This window comes from Gymnoscopelus braueri, assembly GCF_963280865.1.
Source record: "Gymnoscopelus braueri genome assembly, chromosome: 9".
In the NCBI taxonomy this organism is placed as follows: Eukaryota; Metazoa; Chordata; class Actinopteri; order Myctophiformes; family Myctophidae; genus Gymnoscopelus; species Gymnoscopelus braueri.
The window spans coordinates 8,992,082-9,007,081 of NC_137610.1; the positions used below are offsets into that span (position 1 = coordinate 8,992,082).

The 15,000-nt window shown below is 41.5% G+C and overlaps 1 protein-coding gene across 1 annotated transcript in view; it reads right to left on the minus strand.

Annotated features, from left to right (window-relative positions):
- LOC308092567 (copine-8-like) overlaps positions 1-15,000 on the minus strand; it is a gene marked incomplete at both ends in the record, with an annotated part of 128,471 nt that overhangs the window by 4,195 nt on the left and 109,276 nt on the right. Inside the window, 5 exon segments of the mRNA XM_080438542.1 lie at positions 1,352-1,364; positions 1,367-1,478; positions 11,172-11,353; positions 12,669-12,715; positions 13,189-13,250. Of these exon segments, the coding sequence (XP_080294668.1) occupies positions 1,352-1,364; positions 1,367-1,478; positions 11,172-11,353; positions 12,669-12,715; positions 13,189-13,250 (416 nt within the window).

Genomic DNA, 15,000 nt, shown 5'->3' on the forward strand with positions numbered 1-15,000 from the left:
CAGACCAAGAGGAGCAGTCCACTCAGAGAGTGGGTGGGGTCTATGGTTTGGAACCAGGCTAGGACATGGTGCCGCCACACTACTCCTTGCCGTTTCCACTACAGGGACAGCCCAAGATACACGGCCAGTTATGCTCGTACGGACGCCTGGCCAAGCCGGAGGCATTTTAACCCCTAGTCTCCACGGTGGTGGATAGAACTTTACCCCTGCACCCCCGAGCGCCAACGTTTCTAGAATTAGAAGTACCCCCCGCTGGCCTCCGGTGTCTCTTCTATGGTGTCTAAGATCTCAGCTTTTCTGGATTTTGTTGCTTAATAAATATTGGGACTCAAACAAACAGCCCTCAGCATTTACCAATAGTAATGAAAGCCGGAGGGCCGACAGGCATTCTGAATCGTTATGAATCCAAGTCTTGTGAGTTGTTCAGTTGCCCTGTAGAAGTGTACAAAACTGTATGAACTATCCACGCTTCAGCAACATTACATAACTTATAAAACGGTGTACACAACGAGACTCCTGATGTTGGCAGGTCATCATTCCATTGAGATTGCAATCACACTGTCTGGGAGACACAAATGTATCACTCTAATCACGTTTTAGAGTCGAACTTTTTGTCATAATGCAGAGGCACTGCTGCGAATTTCTTCTAATCTCACCCTAACGAATCATTTTTCCTTTCTCTGCAAATAACAGTGGGAGGGAGGTGTGACATTTAACTGTTGTTTTGTGTGTTGCTATTTCTTCCACTGAGCGTGGGAACTTGGTCCTATTTTTAACCTCCTCTCCGATCGGCAGCACCTCAAGGCGTGCACATCAATCAGCGTGGCAGACTTAGGGTCATACACAAAGACATCAATGATTTTTTTTTCCAAAGGCAGGTGGTGGTGATGGGAGCTATACTGTGAGTCCACACCAACCGGAGTTTGTATAGATTCCTCGCGGGCTGCAGAGCTATTAGCACATTTATTTTAATCTCCGTCCTGTTCCCTGTGGGTTTGTGGGGTCGGCGTTGGAGTAGCTCAGTCACATGGCTGGGTGGTATCTAATGAGACCCTATTGATCTGATACAGTAATACGGTTGGGAATGGTCTTGTAATTTTGTACTGTGAATTTGCTTACACCCCTGTTTAGTCTTGTTTTACACATAATACACGGTCAGCTGTGCTTTTAAACCATTAAGACCTGAGCACAAAGGCCTTCTAAATCAGTATTTTGCAAACCTTTTTGTGCCAAGGAACCCCAAATTGATATATAATTAATATATATTTGGCCGTGACACAGATGCTTTCCCGGTTTTAATGGGTTTTAAGTGTGCATGTTTAGTTTCACGTCAGTTTTGTGGCATATCTACCTGGCTACGTGGTGATGACAGGAGAGAAGTGAGTGGGTCCATAGAGACGTACAGACTTCAGACTCTGGTAATAAGCCTCCATCACCCCCTCAATCCCACTGCAGTACGGGTTCTGTGGATTACCATTCTGAACGGAGAGCAGAATCAATCATGTTCACCCTGCAAGCATTTGCACGTACTGTACTGGAAATGTTCATTAGGCCCAGGCATTAGGTCACAAAAGAAACATGTACATAACTTAAATATACAGATTATTTTTTTTACTGAAATGCAGTATAAAACGTACACAATTCAATTGCTATTTTGCTATTTTTAAAGACGAGCTGAAATGGTATTTTGAGAGTATTTCATTTCCATATCCTAGTAAAACAGGAGCTGTGTGTGTCTCAGCCAATCACGGTGATGGCTTTGAAACATCAAGACACCGGCTATTATCTGTGCATCTTTTACCCAGCTATGGGCACTCATCCCAAGCATGGCGAGTACCATGACCAAATACTAGGGGACAGAAGTCCCGAGCTGAGCGTGCTCTACTGTCAATTGATTAAGAAAAGGACAGGCGGGTGCACACTCTCAGTGAACACTCAATAGAATCAGTCTGCACTCACAAGGTGAATTTTCTTAGATTTTGACCTATATATAGCTTTTTTGCAGTAATGAATTGTGTCAATCACATTACAATACACATAATAACAAACAATAGCAAACATGCCTCAACCGCAATACAACATCTAAACATTAAAAAAGAAAATACAAAAAAACATTCAATATTATTAGTACTTCTCAAATTACAAACCCACAAGAGTACAGTCAATTACAGGCTACTATAAAAAGCAATTCAACATGAACTCTTCGTTAAGTCCCTTTTGGATGTTCAGTCTTCGTGTGGACCCAATAAGCTTCTCTCTGTATGAGTAAACAGTCTCTATCACCCACCTTTTTAAAGGATTCACCAATTCAATACCCTGAAATCTCAACCTACAAACCTCATGCGCTGTGGCATGAAAATGCCTATGGCTACTGGGGATGTTTCATCATGATTTGATTTCTGATGTTACTTTTATGCTCACAGGCTCTGGTCTTGAGTTCTCTTTTAGTTTTCCCAATATAACTAAAACACTTTAAAAGATATACCACAGTACATATTTCTTTTGCAAGTTATTCTCCCCTCACTTTTATCTTTCTGCCTGTCTGGGGGTGCATGGATGAGTCACCCTTAATCATGGCTTTACACGTCTTTCATTCTCTGACTCTGTATTACAGATACAGTACGTTTTAATCAAAGAAAATCAAAGAAACTTCACCGTGTGAGTGCGGACTGTTTCTATAGACTGAGTACCATGACCGGCCTGGTCAGCTCAGGTGGTCAGGACCACAAAGTAAGAAATATCAAACAAGGCAAGTGCTTTATCAAGTTTCTGTTACTGCATTGTCAATGGACCCTTCGCTAAGCCCCACCCACTCCACTCTGTGACTGGTGGTGCGAAGTTAGTCACACCCAGGCCTGGCAGCGCCTGGCAATCTCTGCTTCTCACCCATTGACTTGCATGTTAAATGACGGCTTTTCCCCTTAAAAATAATCGATCATTTCAGCAGAAATAGCTTCAAAATCTCTTCTAAATATAGTCAACAAGGCCTGCAGTAGGCTATGCACTGGACAAATGTGCATGACATTATTTCAATAAACTAAAAACACGGGAAATGTTCGAGGGAGTAATAGCCATGGATACACGACGGTCGTCAGTCTCGACCGTCATGGATGAATTTCAACCTGGTGTTTGCACTTTCTCCATTTATAGCCCGTACATCTACAGAAACGTTCATATTTCAAATATAAAGTGCTTATCCCATGGCCACGGATGTTACATTTATGTACGGGCTCTCAAAAGTACCCGTATCATCCGTATTGTTCAATAAAAAGCATTTTAATCTGATCGGTGGCCATTTTCTCCATATGCTTTCAACAAAGCGACCCTATCGGTTGGTAGGTGTATTGCACTCTGATACATTATAACTCTATGAGAAAATGGCCACCGATCGGATTAAAATGCTTTTTATTGAACAATACAGAATATACGGGTACTTTTGAGAGTCCCGTGCATCATTTTAACATCCGTGGCCATAGGGTAAGCAATTTATATTTGAAATCTGAACGTTTATATATATGTACGGACCGTAAATGGAGAAAGTGCAAACACCAGGTTGAAGTTGATCCATGACTGTAACAGGAGTTTTCATGTACCGCAGGGTAAGACTACAGTAGCAGTTAATAAATAGACGAACAAATGAATGAATATACTTTAACGTGCGGAATCCGAAACAGGCAGCGCTGTGATTCTGAATTTTGTTACGATCACGGTGATTAGTAGCCTATTATTGACACCACCTGGGCGAGTGAGTCGTGTTGTGTAACTTTCCTGACGTTAAGCTGTGTGTGTGTTCAACAACACAGCCATATTCAGCCTTGCAGTTTAAGTGCAGATTTCAGCTTGGGAAAAGCAGCCTCCAACGGGTTTGGGTACGTGGTTCATAGTCACCATTGCTTTATCGTGGTATTCCTATTCTTGCTATTATGTTGCAAATGATTGTGTGTGTGCGGGCGAAATAACATTGACAGCTATGGCAGGTGACGAAAGCTTGCCAGACCTATGCCAGGCTAACAACGGTTGCTAAGCTGGCATTGGACAATCGCTTTTGGGGTGGGGTTTAGCGAAGGGTCCATTTCTATGGAATCGGATCACTGCCAATACTCCTAACTTCAAATAAAGGTTTCAGAACCTTGAAAACCTTTTTTGCAAGACTGAAAACTCGTTTAGAATCTCTGAACAAATATTTGAATCTCTGAAAAAAGTGTTGAATCTCTGAAAAAAGTGTTGATAGGCCGAAAAAAAAAATCAAATCTCTGAAAACATATTTTACAGTGTTTCGCCAACACATTTTCAGAGTTTCAAATTTGTCACAAACACACTTTCAGAATATGCATTTTGGCACTGTTCTACCTGGGTATTATTTTGTTTTCCATGTTTGAAACCTTGTAAACTCCTGACTTAAAATAAAGGGTTCAAAAGGTTTGAAAGGTTTGAAAACTCGTTTTGAATCTTTGAAAAAAGTGTTGATAGGCTGAAAGTGTTTCTCAAATCTCTGTAAACACATTTTACAGTGTTTCGTCAACACATTTTCAGAGTTTCAAATTGGTCACAATCAAACACACTTTCAGAATATGCATTTTGGCACCGTTCTCCTTGGGTATTATTTTTGTTTTCCATGTTTGAAACCTTGTAAATGGGGATCGTTTTTGAAACTAGCAACTTTATTGTTGAAAGACTGGGAAAAAAATTCAATGGTTAAACTTTATTTTGAAACTGTGATTCAGCGTCACACACACAGCAGCACACTCTCCTCAAATCTCTGAACACACACGCGCGCGCGCGCACACGCACGCAGCAGCAGCAGAGGCAGAGCCTCAGAGGCATGCAGGTGCTGAAACTCTGAAACATTCTACTCAAAACCTCGCAGGGAGGCGGGGGGGAGCGGAGGCGGGACCAGAGGCGGGGCCGTTTGACGTCCATTCCAATCACATTTTGTATTTACTGGGCTGGGTGGGACCAACAGCGGTCGGCCAATGACTGACGCTCATAGGGGATTGTCAGACTGCTCAGCCAATGAAAACCCACAAGATAGCCTACACGTCGCTATTCAAGGATTATTATAATAATAATAATATTATCATTATTCATTGCGCACTGGTCCAATACAATACAAACCAATGCGCTGTCGCGCATATCTAAACACACCCACAGCCTGGCACAGAACATTCTATCTTCTAATTCTCCAGGAATGTTTGTGATTATAATTGTCCTATTATCAGCAGATGTGAGAGTGTCAATCAATTCCTTGTGTCAATTGCGTTTACATAAGATGATAGTCTATTCAAAGAAGACAATTTGTGCCACGCAATGCCATTTGCTCCAAATGACACACTTCAGTTTTATTCATGGTTACACAGGAAATAATGAACTGATTACAATAATATAAAATTCTCTCAAATCAGTAACAGGTAGGTGATACATATGCCCATCAAATATGGTTTTATTGAAAGGCAATCCAGGTACCAACATTCGGGGAATATCTGACGGCTTGGAGCGCCTCAGTGCGGCTGCAGAGTTCATCTTGGAATTTGTCATTACAATTTTACTGTAATCCACATTCCTAAACCCCCCCACTCCTACACCCCCCCCCCCCAAGGGACCCCCCCTGGCCCAAGAGGTCACTCATAATAATTGTATATTGGCATATTTTGCGCATTCAGACAGAACAGTTGAGATTTCATTTGGCCAGATCTCTGGCAATTGTACTTGAATTCTTATAATTTTAATGTTTATATGGTCTGTCAAGTTTATATTTTCATTTGGTATCAGTCATGAATTTATTAGAATGTATTAGAATTTATTTTCTCTATTGATATCAAGCCGGATTTTCCACGTGCATGCTGTAACATAATAATACACAACGTGTACTGTACATATATATAGCCCACTGTAGGCTAACATTTTTGGGGGTTTTAGCTATGGACCCCCAAGCTCCAAGCTCCACCTAATGGAGCTGTTTCAGAAAAGAAAAATGAAAGAAATTAAACCGAAAAAAAAGGCGTGTCTGTCTGTCTGTCTGTCTGTCTATAAATCTATCTAAATATCTATCTATCTATCTATCAAACTATCTATCTCCAGCAATGTACCGCTCAGCAACATGTTGTTCAACAAATAGCAGATCTACAAGTGTAACTGTTATTGTGAGCTTATCTGCTATTTCAAATAGCGTATGTATAAAATATGTCTGAATTGGTTAGTGATTCATAATATAATCATTTATATCTGCGAAGTGTAGGATTATTATAATTATAATTATTATATTACAATTGAAGTAAGCGCATCGGTTAGTGTGATTGAGTGTCGGTCGGTCTGTCTGTCTGTCTGTCTGTCTGTTATAAATTATTATATTATGAACCATACACTAGCGTATGTATAAAATAGGTCTGAAGTGGTTATAACCACTTCAGACCTATTTTATACATACGCTATTTGAAAATAGTAGATCTGCAAGCTCACAATAACCGAGCTTGTAGATCTGCTATTTGTTGAACAACGTGTTGCTAATCACGGCGTTGGGAGCTTACATCTGGGGCTGTCATTACTGGACTGATATTATTTATGGGGGGGGGGGGGCAGCTGTAGGCAAGCGGTACATATTGCTGGAGATATATAGTTAGATAGACAGACGGACAGACAGACAGACAGACAGACAGACAGACACGCCTTTTTTTTTCGGTTTAATTTTTTTCATTTTTATTTTCTGAAACCGCTCCATTAGCGGCGCTAAGGTGGAGCTTGGAGCTTGGGGGTCCATAGCTAAAACCCCCAAAAATGTTAGCCTACAGTGGGCTATATATATGTACAGTACACGTTGTGTATTATTATGTTACAGCATGCACGTGGAAAATACGGCTTGATATCAATAGAGAAAATAAATTCTAATACATTCTAATAAATTCATGACTGATACCAAATGAAAATATAAACTTGACAGACCATATAAACATTAAAATTATAAGAATTCAAGTACAATTGCCAGAGATCTGGCCAAATGAAATCTCAACTGTTCTGTCTGAATGCGCAAAATATGCAATATACAATTATTATGAGTGACCCCTTGGGCCAGGGGGGGTTCGGGGTGGTCCCTTTTGGGGGGGGGGGGGGGGTGTAGGAGTGGGGGGGTTTAGGAATGTGGATTACAGTAAAATTGTAATGACAAATTCCAAGATGAACTCTGCAGCCGCACTGAGGCGCTCCAAGCCGTCAGATATTCCCCGAATGTTGGTACCTGGATTGCCTTTCAATAAAACCATATTTGATGGGCATATGTATCACCTACCTGTTACTGATTTGAGAGAATTTTATATTATTGTAATCAGTTCATTATTTCCTGTGTAACCATGAATAAAACTGAAGTGTGTCATTTGGAGCAAATGGCATTGCGTGGCACAAATTGTCTTCTTTGAATAGACTATCATCTTATGTAAATGCAATTGACACAAGGAATTGACACTCTCACATCTGCTGATAATAGGACAATTATAATCACAAACATTCCTGGAGAATTATAAGATAGAATGTTGTGTGCCAGGCTGTGGGTGTGTTTAGATATGCGCGACAGCACATTGGTTTGTATTGTATTGGACCAGTGCGCAATGAATAATGATAATATTATTATTATTATAATAATCCTTGAATAGCGACGTGTAGGCTATCTTGTGGGTTTTCATTGGCTGAGCAGTCTGACAATCCCCTATGAGCGTCAGTCATTGGCCGACCGCTGTTGGTCCCACCCAGCCCAGTAAATACAAAATGTGATTGGAATGGACGTCAAACGGCCCGCCTCTGGTCCCGCCTCCGCTCCCCCCCGCCTCCCTGCGAGGTTTCGAGTAGAATGTTTCAGAGTTTCAGCACCTGCATGCCTCTGAGGCTCTGCCTCTGCTGCTGCTGCGTGCGTGTGCGCGCGCGCGTGTGTGTTCAGAGATTTGAGGAGAGTGTGCTGCTGTGTGTGTGACGCTGAATCACAGTTTCAAAATAAAGTTTAACCATTGAATTTTTTTTCCAGTCTTTCAACAATAAAGTTGCTAGTTTCAAAAACGATCCCCATTTACAAGGTTTCAAACATGGAAAACAAAAATAATACCCAAGGAGAACAGTGCCAAAATGCATATTCTGAAAGTGTGTTTGTGACCAATTTGAAACTCTGAAAATGTGTTGACAAAACACTGTAAAATGTGTTTACAGAGATTTGAGAAACACTTTCAGCCTATCATCACTTTTTTCAAAGATTCAAAACGAGTTTTCAAACCTTTCAAACCTTTTGAACCCTTTATTTTAAGTCAGGAGTTTACAAGGTTTCAAACATGGAAAACAAAATAATACCCAGGTAGAACAGTGCCAAAATGCATATTCTGAAAGTGTGTTTGTGACAAATTTGAAACCCTGAAAATGTGTTGGCGAAACACTGTAAAATATGTTTTCAGAGATTTGAACACTTTTTTCAGAGATTCAACACTTTTTTCAGAGATTCAAATATTTGTTCAGAGATTCGAAACGAGTTTTCAGTCTTGCAAAAAAGGTTTTCAAGGTTCTGAAACCTTTATTTGAAGTTAGGAGTATTGGCAGTGATCCGATTCCATACATTTCTTGCCTCAAATATTTTCAGATTTTTTTTTTTGTGTATTGTTTAGCTATAAAATGAGATCGCTTATAACTCTCCCTTGATGTTTGTTTACATTCAACATACATAATGTGTCAAGCATAATGAATCTTATCTCTGTGTAGAAGATTGATTGATGAGTGGATAATATCATGATATTATTGCCTCAATCTGGGAACCCAGTAAAAAAAAGGGGGATTAATTTTTCCCCATTTGTTTTTGCCTCTGGGTCTGGGGGCACCACATTTTTCATTTCAGCTGATCTTTAAAGGGATTCCTGCTTTATGTAGGTAGGATAGGGAAAAGAGACAGATGAAGGATGGTAAAGATGAGGGACGACATGGAGCACAGTTGAGAGCGAGGTCCCTTAGCCAGGTGTGTTTAATAGGTGTGTTTAATATGTGGTCAATCCATTAACTGGTGGAGTCAGTAGAGTGCCGTAAGACTGTTTTCACAGCAGACATTTCGACGGGTGAACACAGCTTAAGGTAACAACATTAATTGTGGGTCTGTTTCATTCAGGTGTTACTGTGTGCCAGCACGGACAGCTGCTGTACAGTTAACTTCAGGCTGGCAGCCTCGCACACAGTAACGCCTAAATGAAACACAGCCAGCTGTGCTAACCATAACATGTCCATTGTTAACACACAGATTTTTTATTCTTGCGGGAAAAAAAGCTTTCTTCTTCTTATCGAGATGAGAGCTTGAGCTACTTTCAAGACAGAAGCTAATACAGCGTGGAGACAAATATCTCATTTGAGGCTCCCAGATGCTTTTATCCATTATAATTACCCCACAAAGGACTTAAGAAGGCACCGTCTTGAATGGCTCAGCTACACACACTCACACACACACAAACAGCACAAACATCACACACACAAACATCACTGCACGCACACACACACACACACACACACACACACACACACACACACACACACACACACACACACACACACACACACACACACACACACACACACACACACACACACACACACACACACACACACACACACACACACACACACACACACACTCACTAGCCCAACGGGCTCTGTTCTCTAAAAAGTTTGTGTATTGACGCTCGTGCTGCGTGGCTGCAGCTGTAGATGGCCTTTACGCTGTTAGAGCTGACTCAGTTAGAACCTTAATGCTTAACTTAGTGCATATGCAGCGTGTCTCTTTGGCGGGTCCTCTGGGAGGCTGTTACCCAATGCAGAGCAGCTGGAGCGGTTACAGCGAGTGCCTGGGGCACAACATCTGGACAGAGGCAGAGGTATGGAGCTGGGGAACAGGGCTGTGGGTGGCTGAGGAACCACAGCAACAAGACTGTCCAAGGACTGAGAGCATGGTTATTAAGAGAGATGGATGGATGGATGGATGGGTGGATGGATGGATTTATAAATAGATAGACAGACAGAGAGACAGACAGACAGAGAGACAGACAGATATACTGCACACACACACACACACACACACACACACACACACACCACACACACACACACACACACACACACACACACACACACACACACACACACACACACACACACACACACACACACACGCATGCACCCAGGCATCCATACACGCACGCATACATACATACATACATACATACATACATACATACATACATACATACATACATACATACATACATACATACATACATACATACATACATACATACATACATACATACATACATACATACATACATACATACATACATACATACATACATACATACATACATACATAACAATTATAAAACAAGGCTCTGACCTGGCAAATGCACCTGGGCTGGCCAGGTTTGCATAATGTATGAACGAACCATTAGTGTATGAAGATGGGTAGTTAGGTAGTTGGAGAGAGTAATAAATGATGGATGAATGGGCTGATGATTAGGCCAATCAAGGGAAGGATTTTCGACAGAACAACGGCAGTACGAGTGGTTGGATGTACGGAAGACACTGAACATCCAGCCGTGGTGGATGGATTCTGGCAGATGGATGGATGGGTAAATGGATAACTAGCGAGGGAAAGTAGATGGCAGAATACATAGATCAGAGGTCTTCAACAGGGGGTCCGGGACCCCTAGGAGGTCCTCAGAGTTACTACAGGGGGTCCGGCAAATCTTTGTGTGATATGATTTCTTTTTTACCTTAACCACTTGAACCCTACCTTTTCTGAGGAGAACTTTAGCCAAAAATAGCAAATCTACAAGCGCTGCGAGGAGGCGTGAGCTTGTAGATCTGCTATTTTTCGCAAAGAGGTATAGGTGTAGAGGGGAAAAAGAGCAGACCACGTAAAGGAAAGGAAAGGAAAAAAGTTGAATCTGAAACACAATTTTATACAATATAGAGGGGGACCCTGCTTCACCTCTCTCTCAGCTAGGGGGTCCTTGGGCTGAAAACGTTGAAGACCCCTGACATAGATGATAAATGGCAGCAAGGGGAAGCAGAAGGGTATGTGCTCAGTTGGCTTAGGGACAGTGGACAGATAAGTGGACAGATAGATAGGACGGACGACACAGTCAACAACACAAAAGGCATCTCCTCACCAAGGCGAACTCATGCGACACACGTCCGTCAGGGGGTAGTTTGGCACCAAAGCCCAGAGCTGGGAACATCTTGTCGCTGTCATAGTCCTGGATTATCTCGCCCACGGCCCTCAGTGCCATGGCATACGCATTCAGCTGGTACGGGCTCATGTAATGAAGCGACGTGGGTTGCGATGGGTTGCCTGGGAACAACAGCCAATATAAAACACTTAATAAAATATCTCTTTTATATTTATCTTTTTTTTTCTGAGGAAGAAATTTGGCACTGATCAGTCAACAAGATCAGCTCAGGGCAAACACGCAGACACAGAGAGACAAATGCAGACCCTCTTATAGATGACGGCTAGCCTCCGGCCTCCTGCGTAACAATAGATATTTCACAATTATTCAAATTATAGAAAATTACACGTCTGCAATGGTGACAGTTCTCAGAAGCTGCACTAACTGCACTCTCTCCACACCTCCCTCGCCCACCTGGAGCAGAGGAACACTGTGATTATGCTGTTTAGCCTACAGCTCAGCATTCAACACCATAGTCCCCCGAGAATCAAAACACGCTTTTGATCACAGAGCTAACACATACTGTATTGTTTAATGTTGCTTGGGTGTTTGGGACTGTGTAAAATATATTGTGCTGTAAATCTGAAATTATAACTATGCTGTTGCCTGAGGTATCTGTAAGAATGTTTGAAGTTATGAGTTACCACACCATATATTTGAGTTTTTTATTTTTTTACTTAAACTGTCTTATACACTGTTATGTAATGTATTTTTTGTATGGACCCCAGGAAGAGTAGCTGCTGTTGATGTAGTAGCTAATGGGGATCCAAATGAACCTATAGAACTCAACTACAGCCTGTGTAGCGCCATCTGACTTACTGTCTGGTCAATGCCAGGTGGTGAGGACGGGCTCCAACAGCTCAGCCCCACTGACATTCGCTATGGTGTGTGCTCACTGCTTGTTCCTCTGAACACAACTCACTTGTTTTTCAACTTGCAGCTATTTCTCTCTTTTTTTTAGGAGCCAAAATAATAATTGTACTTTGTACTAACTACTGTAGTATATGAGATGTAACAAATACAATCTTGAATCTTCTGACTCATAGAATCACTTTTTAAGTGAAGGGAATCATCTGTATTGATTCATCTGTACTGTATTGCCATTGTTTATTGTTAAATGACACTTGTCTACGATGAATGTGAATCAACTGCAGCACAAATCTAATAAGATTTGTGCCAAAGGTGAGGCATTACATTAATGTTCTCACAAGTTCACAGGAAACGAAGAACAAAAACAGCTTTATGGTATTTGTTCCTGACTTTATAATAACACAAAATCCAACAATCAGACAAAATTACCGGTGGGAATACAGTATTACATGAGAAACATAGATTGCTCATCAAGGACATCTTCATAAATCACCAAAGCTCCTGCGCTGGTGTAATCACACAACATAATATCAGACAAGGGCAGAAATTGCCACTCAAGTCACTCACCATTTGATGCTGTGAAATCAATTGCCACTGTGAAATTAATCTGAGTCCTGCAAGACAAAATCAAGAGAGAGAGAGAGAGAGAGAGAGAGAGAGAGAGAGAGAGAGAGAGAGAAACGTGGAATTATCAATCAAGATAGATTACAGTGCACAGCGTGCGGGGTGGCATTGCAATTAAACAGCCGGGTTAATGTCAACTGACGTTCTGCCAATATCATAGCTACAGTGGGGAAATATAAATATGATAATCCTTTGAGCTCAGAGTCTCTCCATCATCTCCACTACATTAGCGCTGTAAGTGTCTCTGACTGAGGTAAAAGAGCAGGATGGATGGGAACACATATGAGTAGATGGCACAGTTGGTCTCATTGCTGCTATCACGAGAGATCATATCAAATGTGATAAAGTGCTTGATAGAATGAAATAAAAATGAATGGATTCAAGTAAAGTCCAAAGAAAACTACTTAAAATCCAATTAAATTGAGCCAGAGCAGAACAGACAGACAGTTCATGCTGAACTTACCCGCCTTTGATGAAGTCTAGAAAGGAAAGCTCTGTATCCACTAAGCAGGACAGAAGTGTGACCTGTCAGACAGATTGACATGTATTAGTGACAGGCACTGTATGTGTCTTTTTATATGTCCTAATGTACATTCTAAGTCAGTGGTTCTCAAAGCCGGGGGTGCCCATGCTAAATGATTGGCAACTCCGAGAGTGTACAAATGAAACCAAACGGACGCAGGCCAGGGTCCATTTGGTTCCCTTTTGTACACTCTCACAGTACGTTTTAACAGCGGGCGACTCTCGGGCGATCACCGGCGACATCGTCCAAAAGATAAAGAAAATCCATCTTTTCATCGCCCATCGCCCTATCGCCAGTAGTCGCCGGCTCTCATAGACTTTCTTTATCTTTTGGACGATGTCGCCGGTGATCGCCCGAGAGTCGCCCGCTGTTAAAACGTACCGTCAGAGTTGTGGGGGTTTATGGTCTAATGCATAGTAAACTGGGGGTCCTTGAAATGAAAAGGTTTGAGAATCACTGTTCTGAGTAACATGTAGAAAAAACTATAAAAAAAAGAGTAAAAGGATGCAAGAGTGCAAGACATATAAAATCAACATAAAAGTTGTGTGAGAACTGTACATGAGCTTATAACTTTAGACTTAAAGGAATAGTTCACCCGAAAAATTACTTATTTCTATCAATTACACACCCCATGAAGCCTTGAATTCATGGATTTCTTTTGTTTTTGTCGCATTCCTGAGCCAATAATTTCATGACCGGGTGCATTTCCGGTAGGAGACACAAAGAGTCGACTTTGTGTCTCCTACCGGAGACATAAGCCTGTAGGAGACGGTAATCAAATTATTGTCTTAGGAATGCGACAAAAACAAAAAACATTCCATGAATTCAAGGCTTCATGGGGTGGGTAATTGATAGAAAATAAGATTTTTTGGGGGTGAACTACTCCTTTAAAGGCCCCCACATGTTCCATGTTTAGCCATCCACCCACCCACCCTGTCTTCCTATTACTTAATATCCACCTATATTATTGATAAGACACCATCATTATCCACATAAATTATTGATAAGACACCATCATTATCCACCTATATTATTGATAAGACACCATCATACTCCTTTAAGGGTCAAACCCGCAGCCCCATGGGTGGGTGGGTGGAGAGTATAAACAGCTTCGTGTGCTGAGGTGACCACCTCACCACTTACCACCGCTGCTCAGTGACATCATTTTGTACTAATCCACCCACTGTGGATGGCTAAAATTGGAGCATGTAGGGGCCTTAAGGCCAGTCCACACACCAATGCAACTTCTTGCAACTCCTTGCAACATGCAACTACTTGCAACCATTATCCTCAATGGCAGTTGCAAAGAGTTGCATTGACTAGTTGCATAGGTGCGGTCTGGCCTTTAATCATCTAGTAAAAGCAAGTATAATGGTGTGTTTTTTAGAAGTGATTTAATAAATTAAGACCGGGAACGCATCTGTGTCATTTTAAGATTTCTTTGGCTGTTCAAAAAAAGCAGATATACAAGCTCATAGATCTGCTTTTTTCTTTTTTATCGTGAAAATGTGTGCAAATCTTTGAATATATATATAATATGTTTTTTAAAGCAAACATTTGTAACTTAAATCTTTGCTTTTCTGGGGATCTTAAATGGTTAAAAAGAACACAGAACTCGCTAGCCATGAGCCAACATGGTCCCAAGGGCTAGCTATACGCCAGGGACCGCGTATAGGGGGGGTGGGGTGGGGGGGGATGAATATTGGTATGTGTCCAGGTGGTGCACGGTTAAAAGTTCCCGCTCAGCACTGT